This window comes from Gaeumannomyces tritici (assembly GCF_000145635.1).
Source record: "Gaeumannomyces tritici R3-111a-1 unplaced genomic scaffold supercont2.10, whole genome shotgun sequence".
In the NCBI taxonomy this organism is placed as follows: Eukaryota; Fungi; Ascomycota; class Sordariomycetes; order Magnaporthales; family Magnaporthaceae; genus Gaeumannomyces; species Gaeumannomyces tritici.
Window position 1 is genome coordinate 113,797 of NW_008804554.1, and position 14,984 is coordinate 128,780.

At 60.5% G+C, this 14,984-nt stretch overlaps 5 protein-coding genes across 6 annotated transcripts; 4 read left to right on the forward strand and 1 right to left on the reverse strand.

The window, feature by feature from the left end:
* Positions 1 to 37: 37 nt before the first annotated feature.
* On the forward strand, positions 38 to 5,291 carry GGTG_12878. Of its 2 annotated transcripts, none has more exons than XM_009230779.1 (2): positions 38 to 1,703; positions 2,621 to 5,291. In XM_009230779.1, the coding sequence occupies exon 2, from the start codon at positions 3,377 to 3,379 to the stop codon at positions 4,370 to 4,372; it is 996 nt and encodes a 331-aa protein (XP_009229043.1). In that variant the 5' UTR covers positions 38 to 1,703; positions 2,621 to 3,376; the 3' UTR covers positions 4,373 to 5,291. The 2 variants fall into 2 exon arrangements, with proteins under 2 accessions (XP_009229043.1, XP_009229044.1); XM_009230780.1 differs by having other exon boundaries at positions 38 to 1,198.
* Positions 5,292 to 5,562: 271 nt separating this feature from the next.
* On the forward strand, positions 5,563 to 6,926 carry GGTG_12879 (U6 snRNA-associated Sm-like protein LSm2). The gene is made up of 3 exons (XM_009230781.1): positions 5,563 to 5,755; positions 5,897 to 6,044; positions 6,167 to 6,926. The coding sequence occupies exons 1-3, from the start codon at positions 5,742 to 5,744 to the stop codon at positions 6,314 to 6,316; spliced, it is 312 nt and encodes a 103-aa protein (XP_009229045.1). The 5' UTR covers positions 5,563 to 5,741; the 3' UTR covers positions 6,317 to 6,926.
* GGTG_12880 (DNA cross-link repair protein SNM1) lies at positions 6,792 to 9,818 on the reverse strand. The gene has a single exon (XM_009230782.1). The coding sequence runs from the start codon at positions 9,671 to 9,673 to the stop codon at positions 6,992 to 6,994; it is 2,682 nt and encodes an 893-aa protein (XP_009229046.1). The 5' UTR covers positions 9,674 to 9,818; the 3' UTR covers positions 6,792 to 6,991.
* A 196-nt stretch (positions 9,819 to 10,014) lies between these two features.
* On the forward strand, positions 10,015 to 14,176 carry GGTG_12881 (splicing factor 3B subunit 1). The gene has a single exon (XM_009230783.1). The coding sequence runs from the start codon at positions 10,168 to 10,170 to the stop codon at positions 13,834 to 13,836; it is 3,669 nt and encodes a 1,222-aa protein (XP_009229047.1). The 5' UTR covers positions 10,015 to 10,167; the 3' UTR covers positions 13,837 to 14,176.
* Positions 14,177 to 14,407: 231 nt separating this feature from the next.
* Positions 14,408 to 14,917, forward strand: GGTG_12882 (ubiquitin C-terminal hydrolase L3; the record flags this gene model as incomplete). Its single annotated transcript, XM_009230784.1, has 1 exon — positions 14,408 to 14,917. One exon carries the CDS (start codon positions 14,408 to 14,410, stop codon positions 14,843 to 14,845), a length of 438 nt encoding a protein of 145 aa, XP_009229048.1. The 3' UTR covers positions 14,846 to 14,917.
* Between the last annotated feature and the right edge of the window lie 67 nt (positions 14,918 to 14,984).

Sequence of the window (14,984 nt, forward strand, 5' to 3'; positions counted from 1 at the left end):
CCTCGTCTTCTTTCTCTCACGACCAATCATCCCCCAAAACGCCTCGGTCTCCATCCTCGACCAAATTCCATCAAATCAACATCCGCGCTCACCACAATCGAATTATTTCATTCGAGCAAATACTCCCGTCGTATTTTCCCGCTCCGCCAGTGACGTTTGGCGCTTGTTTATTTTATTGTTTTTGCGTTTTCTGCTTTGCGCGTATCGCCTAGCCCCCGCGCTTTGGTCTCTTTTGACTCTGGTAATTTTCAACCTTGAGCCCACCTACTACCTAGCCCTCACCCTCGACGCGACTGACGGGGGTGCCAGAAGCCCGTCACCGCACCCCCAATCAACTCGCGTGTGAGCGCACAGCGAAAGCTACCCCAACAGTCGCGCGCCACACGCCTGCACTGCGGGTTTCCATGCGCCAGCCTGCTTCTCGCTTGGTTGCTGACTAGAGCTTCTGCAAACAGAAGTCACCCGTTGGCCGCTTGGGATCCTCCTCGCTGGCGCCCACTGGAATTTTCCCAAAGAGGGGCATACACGGGATCTCTTGTGGCCTTCAGTTGTTGGGTGTGCATCTCCGATTCAAGTTTCGCATCCGACGTCTGACACGGCCCAGCCTGAGATATATCCCGTGTTATTGTCTCCGGAGAAGCAATCGACGCTGAGCAGCAGCCCTCGTCGCACCATAGCGCTGGCTCTTCCAAAGGTACGTTGCCGCATAACGGCTCGAGGACCTCTGAGAACCAACCAAACCCCTCCCTTCCCGTGAGCTGCTGCTTGGGCGCCCCTGGGGCCCCCCCACAACGCCCCGGCCAAGGACAGACGCTCGCTTCTGTGTGCGCCGAGGCAGGAAAATTACTGGCAAATCAGCACCTGGCCCCGAGCTTCGACTTCATCTTGAGCTTTTGAAAGACTCCCCATTTTGGAGGCCTATCACCATCTCCAGCTTCACCCTCGTCCCCATCATTGGCCATAACCCTGGTCAGGTGATTGTTCCTCCCTGCGGAGGCCAATTACCTGGCTGCGCATTCAGTTTCATGGACCTGATGGTATTCGCAGCAGGACAGATTTGAAAGAGAGCTCTTGGTCGCCGCCAGGATCGCTCAAAAAGAACATCGGCCCAGTGTCAAGACAAGTCCGCGTGCTAGCCGACAAGGCCTTGTTAACAACCTGCCCAACCCGCTTGGCGTGCTCGCCAGCGTCCAACTTGGTAAGTGAAGGAGCGCACGCCTCCAGACCTGCCGATTTGCAGAGTTGCCTTGTTTGTGCCCCCTCTTTCCATCCTGCCCACCTACAGCCGCATTTGCCAGTGCGTCGCTCCCCATCCGTCCGCGCACCCCGTTGTGGCTAGGTCCACACCGCCGCACTCCCTCCCACCCTATGTTTAGGTGTCCACCCCCCTCCCTCGCCCGCCCAAATAAGCAGCGACTCGCTGCCGAGCTTACCCAGCGAGCCCTCTCTGGCTTGCGGATGCTGTCATGCGGATTTCCTTATATCATCCTCCTTCCGGCAGATGCTCATTGTGGCCTGCTCCGTTCTCGCGACGTCAAAAACTCGTTTCTATGAAACCCGCCTCTCTCTGAGCATCCCTACCCCACGGGTCATCTTGAACAGCCGTTTACACCGCCGGTTCCCCAGACCTCCCCACCCACCACCACCACCACCACCACCACTAAGCCCGCCTCGGGCTGTTGTCGACCTACCTTGACAACACGGTACGCTCGCATCACCCCTACTTTACATCCCTGCCCAACACGCCCATCCCAGCGTCTATCCACCACACCCAGCATGGCTTGCCACTTGCATCACCCTCTCACGGCGTCGTTCCTCCTGCCGAGGCCTCCACCGCCCATTGAGCTGGCGTCCTACCTCCATGATGTGTCGGTACCTAGACCTCCTAGCTCTCCACCAGATCGCATCCCCACGCAGTAGCTGGCATTTCTTTGACACCTCGGCATCTGTTGTCGAGAGCCCACGAGAGTGGCTGCCAAGTAGCAGCCGTCATCGCACGACGACAAAGGGATGATGTTGGGCGATCCGACCCTCGCGCCTCGGTTCTCCCCGTCAGCCAGTCTGTGTGCGTCATCTCGTAACAGGCTCTTTGGCCTGCCGTGTCAATCGAGGCTCCCAGTAGGTGTCACAGCAAGGATTTGTGGTGACCTGACGGCTCTCTGCAGATTCGAAGCTTGTGGCTGTTCGGGTTGTCAACCTCGCCGCTGTCTTCACTTCACGTCCTTCCATTTTCCATTTTCTGCTTTGCTTATTTTTTTCCCACCGTACTTTTTCTTTGCTTCTTTCTTTTCTCCAACGCCACTGAGGTGATGTGTTGCAGTTTCTTACTGGGTTCCTTGCTGCGTTTCCTCGCCCGGAGGCCACCGGGGAGTGCCAGCAGGGATCCCAGCCGGCGTGGTTCCAACTTCCAAGCGGGAGTGTTGCTGAGCTGGTCGGCGATGTGGGGCCCCTAGTGTCTGGAGCCTGCATATCCCGTCATGCATGCCAGCGCATCAAATGGTGGCCCAGGGTTCCGTCCGAGGCGCCAAATTCACTCGCCCATCACCGACCTCCACCCCCTCTTCTCGCTCGCCACTTATATCTCGCAACATTTTCGGAGCTGACAACCCTGGTTGGATAGATCTCACAACGTAAAACCCGAAAGCCCCAAGTACTGGCTGGCTGATTGAACCGTCGCCCACTGGCTCCTCTGGCCACTGAATAATTCTCGCGCCGTCCCGCACGCAGGCCGGTGCTCTGTCCCTGCCTGCGACAACAAGGTATCGCTGCTACCTGCCTACCTTGGTGCTCCCTCCCTAGCCACAAGTCGCCAGCTATTCACGTGGCTCTGCCCTCCATTTTCTGTTCGCCCCATTGCAGCCCAGGGCCTAGCCACAGCCCCCTCCCGTTACAAACGAAGGGCTACATCAGCTCGCATATGCCACGGCGCAGCCAATCAAAGGTTGCTTCGCCCACCCAGACAGCTGCCAGCGCATCCACGCATACCCAGCAGATTGGGTGTGCACATCCCAACCGACGTCGCGGGTACCCAAGTGACGACAGCCCTGCTCAGCGCATGCCCAACTTGGCCTGGACCCTTGGTGAGGCTTAATCCTTTCAAAATCACGTCCGGACTTCGCCCCTCCCACAAGGTTCGGTCCTCCGCAGTCAAACGGCCCCAGCTCCCTCTCAGCTTTTGCCTGCTTTATCTGTCCTCCCACCAGCTATCACAGCCCTCGGCTCCACCAATCTCGCGCCAACAAAGGATATACAAGCTTACCGGACGCGCAACGCGAACGGTCCACATAGCTGCGCGGACCACCCTCGACACACCCCAGCATTCGCCTTTACTGGTCACGGCTGTTGTCGGCGCAGTACCCCAGTCCCAGCTTCCAGTATGATGGAGTACGCGCAATACCAGCCAGCAACCCAGAGCACACATTCTGCATATCAGACCTCGGCGGCGTCCAACAGTATCACCTCGCCGTCCCTCCAGCACGCACACCAAGCCTCCCCGATCCTCTCCTCGCAAGCCGCGCAGCAGTCGCAGCAGCAGCCACAACAACAGCAGCAACAATCCCAGCCGGCCAACGCGAGTCAAGGGCACACCATGTATCAATCACAGTACGGCGTGCCTCAACAGGGCATGCATTATGCCATGCCCCAGATCCAAGCCGCCGCGCTGGCAGCCACCGCCGCGGCGTCAGGGTCAGGCTACCCTTATGGCGTTTCCCAGGATCCCAGCCTGCAACAAACATCGCCCCGGATCGCTGGGGCAAACGCCAAGAAGGATACCAGGCCTGGACCGCGGTCGCCGCAGCAGATGAACAACCTGCCGCAGCGTCGCCTGAGCCAGGTCACTAGCCCCGGAGTTCCGAACGCGCAAGCCATGATGAACCACGCTGCCGCTCGCCCTGGCGCCGCGCCGCCTCCGATGCCCACACAACAGATGCACCCTCCACCGCAGTCGCCCGAGATTCAGCCTGGTGCTGTCGAGGAATCGCCGCTCTACGTCAACGCGAAGCAGTTCCATCGCATCCTCAAGCGCAGAGTAGCGAGGCAACGCTTGGAGGAGGCCCTGCGACTCACGTCCAAGGGTCGCAAGCCTTACCTACACGAGTCTAGGCACAACCATGCCATGCGGCGGCCCCGTGGCCCGGGCGGGCGTTTCTTGACAGCAGATGAGGTTGCCGAGATAGAGAAGAAGAAGGGTGGGGGGGTTGATTCAGTCTCCAAGCCAGATGCCGAACTGGCAGCTGGCAAGGCGGAGACGGGAGGTGCGGGCACAAAGCGAAAATCTACCGCCTCGTCCAATGCGGCTAACAAGAGAACCAAAGTGGAAACGGAGAGCCCGGAGGATGACGACGACGATGACGCCGAAGACGACAGATGATCGACAAAACCCGGAGCAAAAAAAGAAAGAGAAAAAAAAGCAGCCATCACTGGAGCTTGAGGAAAAGACATTCCCAGAAAAAAATACACCAAATTCAAAACCACACCACAAAACAACAAAACCAACAACCCACCCCACTGGAATACAATGCATGCGCATCGCCTTATACCCCTCAGCTTTCTTTTGTTCGCATCATGACGTTACGACTCGACAGAGCTGGCTTGAGCTTCGGGACTCTGTTATCGGTTATCATCACACCACCATCCCCATCCCTTGATTATAGTTGCGGCGAATTGGCGAGGAGTCTGGCGGTCTGAAGTTATATCTCAACTCTACGAATACATCCTGCAGAGACCGGGCAACCCTTTGTTTGTCTCTTGCGTCATATTTTCTTGCCTTCTATTCTTCATGTCCTTTTATTTTAGGTCCATTTGTCTCTAAAAACGACACTGTTCACTTTATTTACAATTTCCAGCTGCTGTGCGATCTCTGTTGGATGGATGTGCTCACGAACATCGAGAGTCTGCCGCCGCGAGCCGCCATTTGGTTGGCGGCCGAACCCCCTCATTTCGGTCCTTTCTTGGGCGAGCCGACGGTGTTTGGCACGCCTAGCCTTTCCCGAATTCTTGGGAAGGTAAATTTTCTTGGGTGGTTATTCATGCTTCTGTCCAGGACGACGGGCTCGGGGATAGGAACATATAAGATTGGGAGATCTGGACATGGGTGGGAAGGCGGATGGTTGGGCTTGCAAGCATGGGCTGGGATTTATGCTGGCATCAGGGTCGGGTAGGAACTGTTTACGAAGCATATACATTCTATACCTAACATGTTTTCCTCCTTCTGCGGCTGGACTAGCAGTATATCTCTGGTATCTATCGAGATGGCAGTTAAGAATCTAATGTCTCGTCTCCAGATTCCCTTGCCGGCTGTCGTGAGCGGATCGCTTCATGACTGTGCTTTGTGTTTATGCTTGTAATGGCACAGGAAACACGATCAACGTTTGCCGCTTTGGTGACATCTGCCATTACACGGAAGTGAAGGGGAATGTGCCAAAATAAACGACAGGTGGGGATTGGACGAGGGGGGTCTGGTCCGTGCACAGGCTAAGGCGCTGCCACCACGAGCCAGCAGTAAATTCCCCGCTTGTCTTGGTCGGGGCTCGAGGGCTGCCTGCCTTGCCTAGAGCCAGCACGGAAAGCTGAGCAAGACATCCAGCCTCGTGCGCACCAAAGCATACAGATATCAGCCTCAACCCACCTGCCTCGGGATCTATCGCAAATCCCCTCCGGCTGGCTGCCCTGTCCAGAGACTTTTTTGTTTGCCCGCCCGACACTCCAAATTCCAGGGCCTGTGCCGCTTCACCTCAAAGATGCTTTTCTTTAGGTACGAACTACGAATCGTCTCCCAACCTTGCTGGCGTGCACGTGACCCCAACACGCCGCCCATGCTGGCTGTTTGGGGGATGCGGACATGGGGAGAGGATAGACACATTTACTGACCGTGGGGGGACGGGGCCGGCGGCAGCTTCTTCAAGACGCTGATCGACGTCGAGATCACGGTCGAGCTCAAGAACAGCATCCAGATCCGCGGCACCCTCAAGAGCGTGGACCAGTACCTGAACCTCAAGCTGGAGAACATCTCGGTCGTCGAGGACGTCAAGTACCCGCACTTGGTCAGTGTTGCCCTCCCCCTCCCTCCCATATGCATGCGTATGTGTGTGTATATTTTTTATTGTTTGGCTTTGCTGACATGACACCCTGCCGCTCGTCTTGCCCTGGGGGAAACACGAACCAGAGCGCCGTCAAGAACGTCTTCATCCGCGGCAGCGTCGTGCGCTACATCCACCTCCCGGGTGCGCATGTCGACGTGCCGCTGCTCGAGGACGCGACCCGGAGGGAGGCGGCCGCAAACGCGGCCAGCGCCGCGACCGCTGCGAAGCGCTGAAACCAAAAAAAAAGAAAGAAGGAAAGGGAGGTGTGTTGTTGCCGCCCTGCTTGGTGTGCCGGCGGTACCCCGTGACGCTCGGGACATACCGGGATGAAAATGTTTGGGATACCTATGACCATCTACTCCGGCGGCTCTAGTTGACTTGAGAGAAGCACTTTGCTCGCTTCGGTTCCCAACTCTTTGTCCTACGCATCACCCTGAAGAGGGCAGGCTGTGTCTCTTGGCCCTGGTTATTGGGAGTTGACTGGGGCTCACGTGCAGGATTTCGGTTGAGAATCCACGCAGGCCGCACCATGCAGGCAGACGGCTCCCTGAACGTCTAGGGCAGTCATGCTCTCGAGGTTTATGGACTGGGCAATTTTTGGTTTACCGAGGCACGCGATTGGTCGCGTTGGGATGTGTCGATACCCAACATTGCTGCGACGGCCGGGGCATATGGGGGGACCTGCTCTGAGTGGACGGGCGCTCCTCGTGTGGCGATGATTGCATGTTTTTGGTTATTGTGTATACTGCGTGTAGCCGAGGCTGTCGTAGAGGGATTGGAAGGTAGCAGAGAACGAAAAAAAAAAAAATGAATGACGACCACGACCCTGCATCACTGCCCAAACGCATCATTTGTTATTCAATATGCAGCCTAAAACTGCCTGCCAGACGCCGTCTACCAGATGCTGCCTACCAGACCACACCACCCCCTCTGCCATCCTTGCCGTCCCACAGCCGCGACGAGTTGTCCTTGCCAAGCTTGGCATCTCTGCCCTCGTCACCCTCGTGCGCTCGCCCTTGCCCTTGGCCATCAGATTCCTCAGGGTCCTCCTGCAGGATCGTCACGAGGCCTCCCCGGCGGCGCTCCGCCAGCCAACGGTCGGTCCAGGCCTTCATCCGCTTGCGGCCGACCTCGCTGCCGACGTTGACGGTCGGCACGACGCGCTCGACCTGCAGGCTCATGAGGAAGAGGGCGAGCTCGCGGAAGGAGCTGTGCTCGCTGTAGGGCACGCCGAAGCACATGGCCTCGGCGGTGCTCCCGCGCTGCGGCGCCAGGTGCCGGGACGTGTAGGCGGGCCTCCAGGCGCCGCCGTGCAGCAGCGACGTCGTGGCGACCGACGACGGCTGTGCGGCCGCGTTGGCGGCGGCGCCGGCGGGCCGGTAGTTCCAGCCCGAGGGGCGGAAGCCGATGACGCGGCCAAAGTGGGCGCGGTGGGTGGCCAGGTAGTCGGCGAGCGTCTCGGCGCGTATCTCGGCCAGTGCCTGCATGTGCACCTGCGCCTCGGCCGGCTTGGACGTCATGAGCGCCGCTAGCTCCGGGTCGCCTAGCTGGCCGATGATGCGGATCTTGGCGGGCGACGCGAAGATCTTTGTGCGCAGCGCCTGCGCGATGGCCTTGCAGATGCGCTCCTTGCCGATGCTGTACGTGCCGCAGACCACCAGGAGGCGCGAGCGGGGGTCGATGAGTGTTGACAGGGCGTTGGACGGGTCGCCGTCGTTGGTGCTTTGCCCGTTCGCTCGGCTGGGTGACGTCGTGCTGTCCCCGCTCGCGAAGAACCGGTTCAGCGTCTCGCCGATGGGGTTCCCTGGGCGGCGGCGTAGGATGTCTGCCCATACTGCGTCGTTCTTCTCCCGTAGACCGCGGTTCAGCGCCGCGCACAGCTCAGCGCACGAGCGGATCACGTCGTCCTGGGGCGGGAAGGAGTAGCGAGGGTTGAGGTAGGTCGTATCCAGGTAGCAGACGTCGATCTTCTGCGTCCTGATCTTGCCGGACACGGCGTCGGTGATCCTGGGCCGGAGCAGGGCATGGTCCGAGTGGGCCGGGCATGCTCGGAAGTCACCGCAGTGCAGGATCCGCTGGATCCTTGGTCTGTCCCCAGGGCGGCCGGGGGTTGTCTTCTCGAACAAGAAGAGCGAGCTTCCTGGACAGTGGTTTGCGGGAATCATGGTTACTGCCACGCCGTTGGTGTCCGGCACGACGAAGCGCTCTTCGAAATCCAACTCGACCACGTACTGGGCCGCAGTGCGCAGCTGCGACTTTATCAGGCTGCCGGTGACCTTACTGCAGTAGATGGGTCCGTGAGCCCACTTGGCAGTCAGGCCGATATAATGGTCGCTATGGAAATGGCTCAAAAAATAGGCCTTGCAGCCCTCCACTGCGCCGTACCGGAACGCGTCCACGCAGATGGAGAGGCCGGGCATGATCTTGTAAAACGGACATGTCCGTTCGTAGGCTTGCTTCCCTCGCGACGCGTGCTCGGAAGCCGCCGCAGTCGCCCAGGCCGTATCTTCGGCACGACTCGACATGAGCTTCGAGAATGCCGAGACTTTGGTGCATGACACGGGGCTGGCCCCTCCCAGGCTGATGGGGTTCGCCTGGCCAGGCCTGGCGACGGCTGCACGGGCGAACCGCTTACTCACTCGGGACGCATCGATGCCGTCTCCACTGTCTCCGGGCGGAGAGGCCGCCTTGTCGGGCGCGCTGGGAGGGCGAGGTAATGGCGTGGGGTTTCCATCGAGGCAGTTATTGACGTGAACTGTCGCCTGGTCCGCCGTTACACCAGCCAAACTGGCGTCGCAAATGGGGCAGCAGTTTTCGGCTGCTCCGGACTCCTCTAGCCCCATCGCGGGGTCAGGAGGGGAATCTGTACTGTCTAACACGCCCGCTTCTGCCGCTTCGATCCTGGCCTGCTCTTCCATAAACCTCCTTTCCCGGTCCTCCTCTCCCAAGTCGTCGTCGTAGTCATCCTCATCATTGTTGTAAATAACATCTGTATCGGGGACAGTCCCAGGCTCATTCGATCCCTGCTCTTCCTGTATTAGATTTGGGCCTTGGTCGTGATTTGGCGAGGGAGGATCGGGCGACAGACTCTTTCTGATACTGGTGTCCCGCGAGGCTGGCGCAGCTGGCGGCTTCTCCAACGGCGGCGCTTTTTCGTCTGGGCCATGCTGGTCGTCCTCGTCCTCTACATCTGAATCGTCAAGGAACGGGCCTTTCTTGCGAGGCTTCTGAGCTGTGGGGGCCTTGGGGGCTTCGGCCGCGCTCTTGGTTTCGGGCTGGGCGGGGTGCTCTGTGGGATTAGGGCCGTCTCGACTGCTCAGCTTCCTCCGCTTGACTGGCTCGTCGAATTCATTGTAGCGTGAGCTGTCGCCACCACCGCTGGTGCTCCCCTCAGTCTCGTCTGTAGTAGGTAGCGATTGGGCGTCGCCGATGAATAGGGTTTCCTCAGGCGCAGGCACTTTCTTGAAGAAGCTCAATATGCTTGCATTTGGTGCAGGCTTCTTCTTGGACAAGGGTGATTTCGTCGTCGAGAATGGCCTGGCTGCTGATGAGCGCAGCGTTTTTGACGATTTTGGTGCTGTAGGCGCCATTGCTGGCTCAGGTTCTGCTTGTTTTCCTAAAGAGTATGGGTGTCTCGAGAATGGGAAACGGCAAATCGCTCGGGAGGCGGCCGTCGCAAGGCTTTTTTTTTGCTGGTGATTTAGGGGTGGCAAATAGCAAATGGACAACGCGGAACCCTCAACGTCAAAGTCGTCACAGCCAGGCTCACAGCGAGGCGGCTTTACGCGGGGCTAGTCGCGCTATCACGTGCGGTGACCCACCCGGAATAGCGGCGCCAAGCTGCCGTCTCCAGAGCACGCTCGCTGACTGGCTCGCTGGAAAGAGCTGAGACAGCTGGGTCCGCAGCGGGAGGAGCTTGCAGCAGCCAAACAGACAAACAGACGCTGCACGGCGACTACGGCCTGAAATAATTTACATTTTGCACAACGGCGTCTCCACAGGACGCGATTCCAACCTCAACCTGCACTACAGCTCCCATCCCAGCCTTGACGTAAATGTAGCCCCGAACACCGGGCGCAGCAACATGTCGGACGCCGATTTCGAGCAGATCAAGAAGCTGCAGCAGGAGCGGAATGCTGCAGCCGCCACCAAGAAGGGCTCCAAAACGTTCGACCCGGCCAGCCAGCGCGCCGACTCGTCCACCAAAATCAAGCTGAGCGAGGCCTCGGACACCAGCCTGTACGACCGCGCAGACGGCGCCGACAAGTTTGCTGGCTACCACACCACCCTGCCTGCCAATGATGGCGACGACGACGACGACATGGCCGACGCCGGCGGCCGGAGCCTCGTCGGCCAGTACACGGCCACGCGCGCCCAGATCGACGAGTTCGCCCGCGGCTCGGGCGTCGAGGAGGAAGACATACTTGCCGGCCGCGGCGAGCGCAGCAACAGGATCACCGACAGGGAGACGGACTACCAGAAGCGCCGCTTCGACCGCGCTCTCACCCCGACACGGGCCGACCCTTTCGCGGCCGGCCGCCAGGCTGGCGCTGCCGAAGGCAACAGCTACCGCAAGGTGATGGAGGAGCGCGAGATTGAGCGGGAAGAGGAGCGCGTCAGGCGGGCCATCGAGACCAAGGCGAAGGACGCGACCGATGGCGACGATACCGTCATGGAGGATCACCGCCCCCTCCTGAAAGACTCCGAGGGCGACAGGGAGGACGGCTCAGCGGATGGCGCGGCCGGCCGCAAGCGCAAAAAGAGGTGGGACGTGTCGTCGGAAGAGACGGTGGCGCCCCCGCCGGCCCCCGAGGCGGCCAAGCCCAAGCGCTCCAGGTGGGATCAAGCACCTGCTCCAGCAGCGCCGGGTGCCGCCGACACGACGAAGAAGAGGTCGCGCTGGGACCAGGCGCCTTCGGCCACGCCAGTCGGGCCCCAGGGCCTGGCGACCCCCATCCACCCATCGGCGGCTGGCGCAGACCTTCCCGTCGGCTTTGGCCCGGATATGCACCGCGCCATCATGGTGCTGAGCGACGAGGAGTTGGACGCGATGCTGCCCGGCCCCGAGGAGGGATACAAGATCCTGGAGCCCCCGCCGGGCTACGCCCCCGTCCGCGCGCCGGCACACAAGCTCATGCAGACTCCGGCGCCGGCTACAGGCTTTGTGATGCAGGACCCCAACAGCGGACGAGTGTCGAGCCAACAGATGCCAAAGGAGATCCCGGGGGTTGGGGACCTGCAGTTCTTCAAGCCTGAGGACATGGCCTACTTTGGAAAGCTGACGGATGGCACAAACGAGGAATCGCTTTCGGTCGAGGAGCTCAAGGAGCGCAAGATCATGAGGCTGCTGCTCAAGGTCAAGAACGGCACACCGCCGATGCGAAAGACGGCGCTGAGGCAGTTGACGGATAACGCCCGCAACTTTGGCGCGGGACCTCTCTTCAACCAGATCCTGCCGCTCCTCATGGAGAAGACGCTGGAGGACCAGGAGCGCCATCTGTTGGTCAAGGTCATCGACAGGATTCTCTACAAACTGGACGACATGGTCAGGCCATATGTGCACAAGATTCTCGTGGTCATCGAGCCGCTCCTGATCGACCAAGACTACTACGCGCGGGTGGAGGGCCGCGAGATCATCTCGAACCTCGCCAAGGCGGCGGGGCTGGCGACCATGATCAGCACCATGAGGCCCGACATCGACCACGTGGACGAGTACGTGCGCAACACGACGGCGCGAGCGTTCGCTGTGGTGGCGTCGGCGCTGGGCATCCCGGCGCTGCTGCCGTTCCTGCAGGCGGTGTGCCGCAGCAAGAAGTCGTGGCAGGCGCGGCACACGGGAGTCAAGATTGTGCAGCAGATCCCCATCCTCATGGGCTGCGCGGTGCTGCCGCACCTCAAGAGGCTGGTGGACTGCATCGGGCCCAACCTCAACGACGAGCAGACAAAGGTGCGGACGGTGACGAGTCTGGCCATCGCGGCGCTCGCCGAGGCGGCCAACCCGTACGGTATCGAGAGCTTCGACGACATCCTGAACCCGCTGTGGACGGGTGCGCGCAAGCAGCGGGGCAAGGGCCTGGCCGGGTTCCTCAAGGCGGTGGGGTACATCATCCCGCTCATGGACGAGGAGTACGCAAACTACTACACCAGCCAGATCATGGAGATCCTGCTGCGCGAGTTCTCGTCGCCCGACGAGGAGATGAAGAAGGTGGTGCTCAAGGTGGTGTCGCAGTGCGCAGGCACTGAGGGCGTGACGGCGGGCTACCTCAAGGAGCACGTGCTGGACGAGTTCTTCAAGAGCTTCTGGGTGCGGCGCATGGCGCTCGATAAGCGCAACTACCGGCAGGTGGTGGAAACGACGGTGGACATTGGGCAAAAGGTCGGGGCGGGCGAGATCCTGGAGCGCATCGTGGTCAACCTCAAGGACGAGAGCGAGCCGTACCGCAAGATGACGGTCGAGACGGTGGAGAAGATCGTGGCCAGCCTCGGGGCGGCCGACGTGGGCGAGCGGCTGGAGGAGCGGCTCATCGACGGTATCCTGCACGCGTTCCAAGAGCAGAGCGTCGAGGACATCATCATGCTCAACGGGTTCGGGTCCGTGGTCAACGCGCTGGGGACGCGGTGCAAGCCGTACCTGCCGCAGATCGTGAGCACGATCCTGTGGCGGCTCAACAACAAGTCGGCGACGGTGCGGCAGCAGGCGGCGGACCTGATCTCGCGCATCGCCATGGTGATGAAGCAGTGCGGCGAGGACGCGCTGATGGGCAAGCTGGGTGTGGTGCTGTACGAGTACCTGGGCGAGGAGTACCCCGAGGTGCTGGGCTCGATCCTGGGGGCGCTGCGGTCCATCGTGACGGTAGTGGGCATCAGCCAGATGCAGCCGCCCATCAAGGACCTGCTGCCGCGGCTGACGCCCATCCTGCGCAACCGGCACGAGAAGGTGCAAGAGAACACCATCGACCTGGTGGGCCGCATCGCTGACCGCGGGCCCGAGTCAGTCAACGCGCGCGAGTGGATGCGCATCTGCTTTGAGCTGTTAGACATGCTCAAAGCGCACAAGAAGGGTATCCGGCGGGCGGCGAACAACACGTTTGGCTTCATCGCCAAGGCCATCGGCCCGCAGGATGTGCTGGCCACGCTGCTCAACAACCTGCGGGTGCAGGAGCGGCAGAGCCGCGTCAACACGGCCGTGGCTATCGGCATCATCGCCGAGACGTGCGCGCCCTTTACTGTGCTGCCGGCGCTCATGAACGAGTACCGCGTGCCCGAGCTCAACGTGCAGAACGGCGTGCTCAAGTCGCTGAGCTTTATGTTCGAGTACATTGGCGAGATGGCCAAGGACTACGTCTACGCCGTCACGCCGCTGCTCGAGGACGCGCTCATCGACCGCGACCAGGTGCACCGGCAGACGGCGGCGTCGGTGGTCAAGCACATCGCGCTCGGCGTCGTGGGTCTCGGGTGCGAGGACGCAATGGTGCACCTGCTCAACCTTCTGTACCCCAACCTGTTCGAGACGAGCCCGCACGTCATCGACCGCATCATCGAGGCCATCGAGGCCATCCGCATGGCTGTGGGGCCGGGCCTGGTGCTCAACTACGTCTGGGCTGGCCTGTTCCACCCGGCCCGCAAGGTCCGGACGCCCTACTGGCGCTTGTACAACGACGCCTACGTGCAGGGCGCCGACGCCATGGTGCCCTACTACCCGAACCTGGAGGAGGACGGGCTCGACAGGGGGGAGCTGGGCATCATACTGTGATGGGTTACGGGATGACGGGAGGAAGGGAGGGGAGGGGTGGTATGTGTTGATTCCACTATTCTTTGCTTTTTTTTTTCGATACTTTGTTAAACGGGCTTGGTCATGGAGTTTGCATTTTCGTTTCTCTTTTTCCGTCATATTCTATACCTCCCCCTTGTCTCTGTCTTTATGTAAAACCCGTTCTGTACCAATTGAAATGGAAGAGGGATGGTGGTACATAGATGCGGCCGCCTGCCATTAGATAGCGTGTAATATGCATTTGGACGGTGGGTTGCACGTTTCATGAGCGTATAAGCGGCAGCATGCCAAAGGTGACGACGCATACACAGTTACACACAGTCACAAACAGTCTCCCTCTCCGTATTGCCACAGTAAACGCTTCTCTCAAGGTGAATTCAGGGGCCAGCTTATGCCATCCGACACTGAGGACAACGGGACCGAAGTGGGGCGCATACAAGATACGTACAACGCCTGCTGCCTGGAGCCTGGAGCCTGGATATAGGTAGGCAGCGAGAGAGCTTCCAGGAGACTGCATTCTGTCCCAACTCTTCCTCCCCACAAACCACCAGCCATGGCCACCACCAACACACGCCTGTCGTACATACCGCTCGAGTCCAACCCGGACGTCTTCACGTCCCTGGCCCGCCGCCTCGGGCTCCCGGACCGGCTGGCCTTCCACGACGTGCTGTCGCTGGCGGAACCAGACCTGCTGGCCCTGGTGCCGCGGCCCGCCCGCGCTCTCGTGCTCGCCTTCCCGGCCCCCGAAGCCAACTACGAGCGGCGCGTCAGGGACCGGGAGGAGGGGCGGCCCGCCCACGACAAGACGGGCGACGCCGAGGACGTTGTCTGGTTCCGCCAGACCATCTACAACGCCTGCGGGCTGTACGCGCTGCTGCACGCCGTCGCCAACGGGGCAGGCGATGAGATAGGTTGGTGGTGGCGGTTACATTTCCTTTTTCAGTGTCGGGTTATCGTGTGTTGGAGCCCGCGAGTAGCTACGGGGGGCTGATCGTCGTGGTGGGGGGTGAACAAACCAAAAAAACCAGCCCCGGACTCGGTCCTGTCCCGCCTGCTGGCCAAGATCAGACCCCTGGCCGTCGAGCCGCGCGCGCGCGCCCTCGAGGCCGACGCCGACGTGGCGGCCGCGC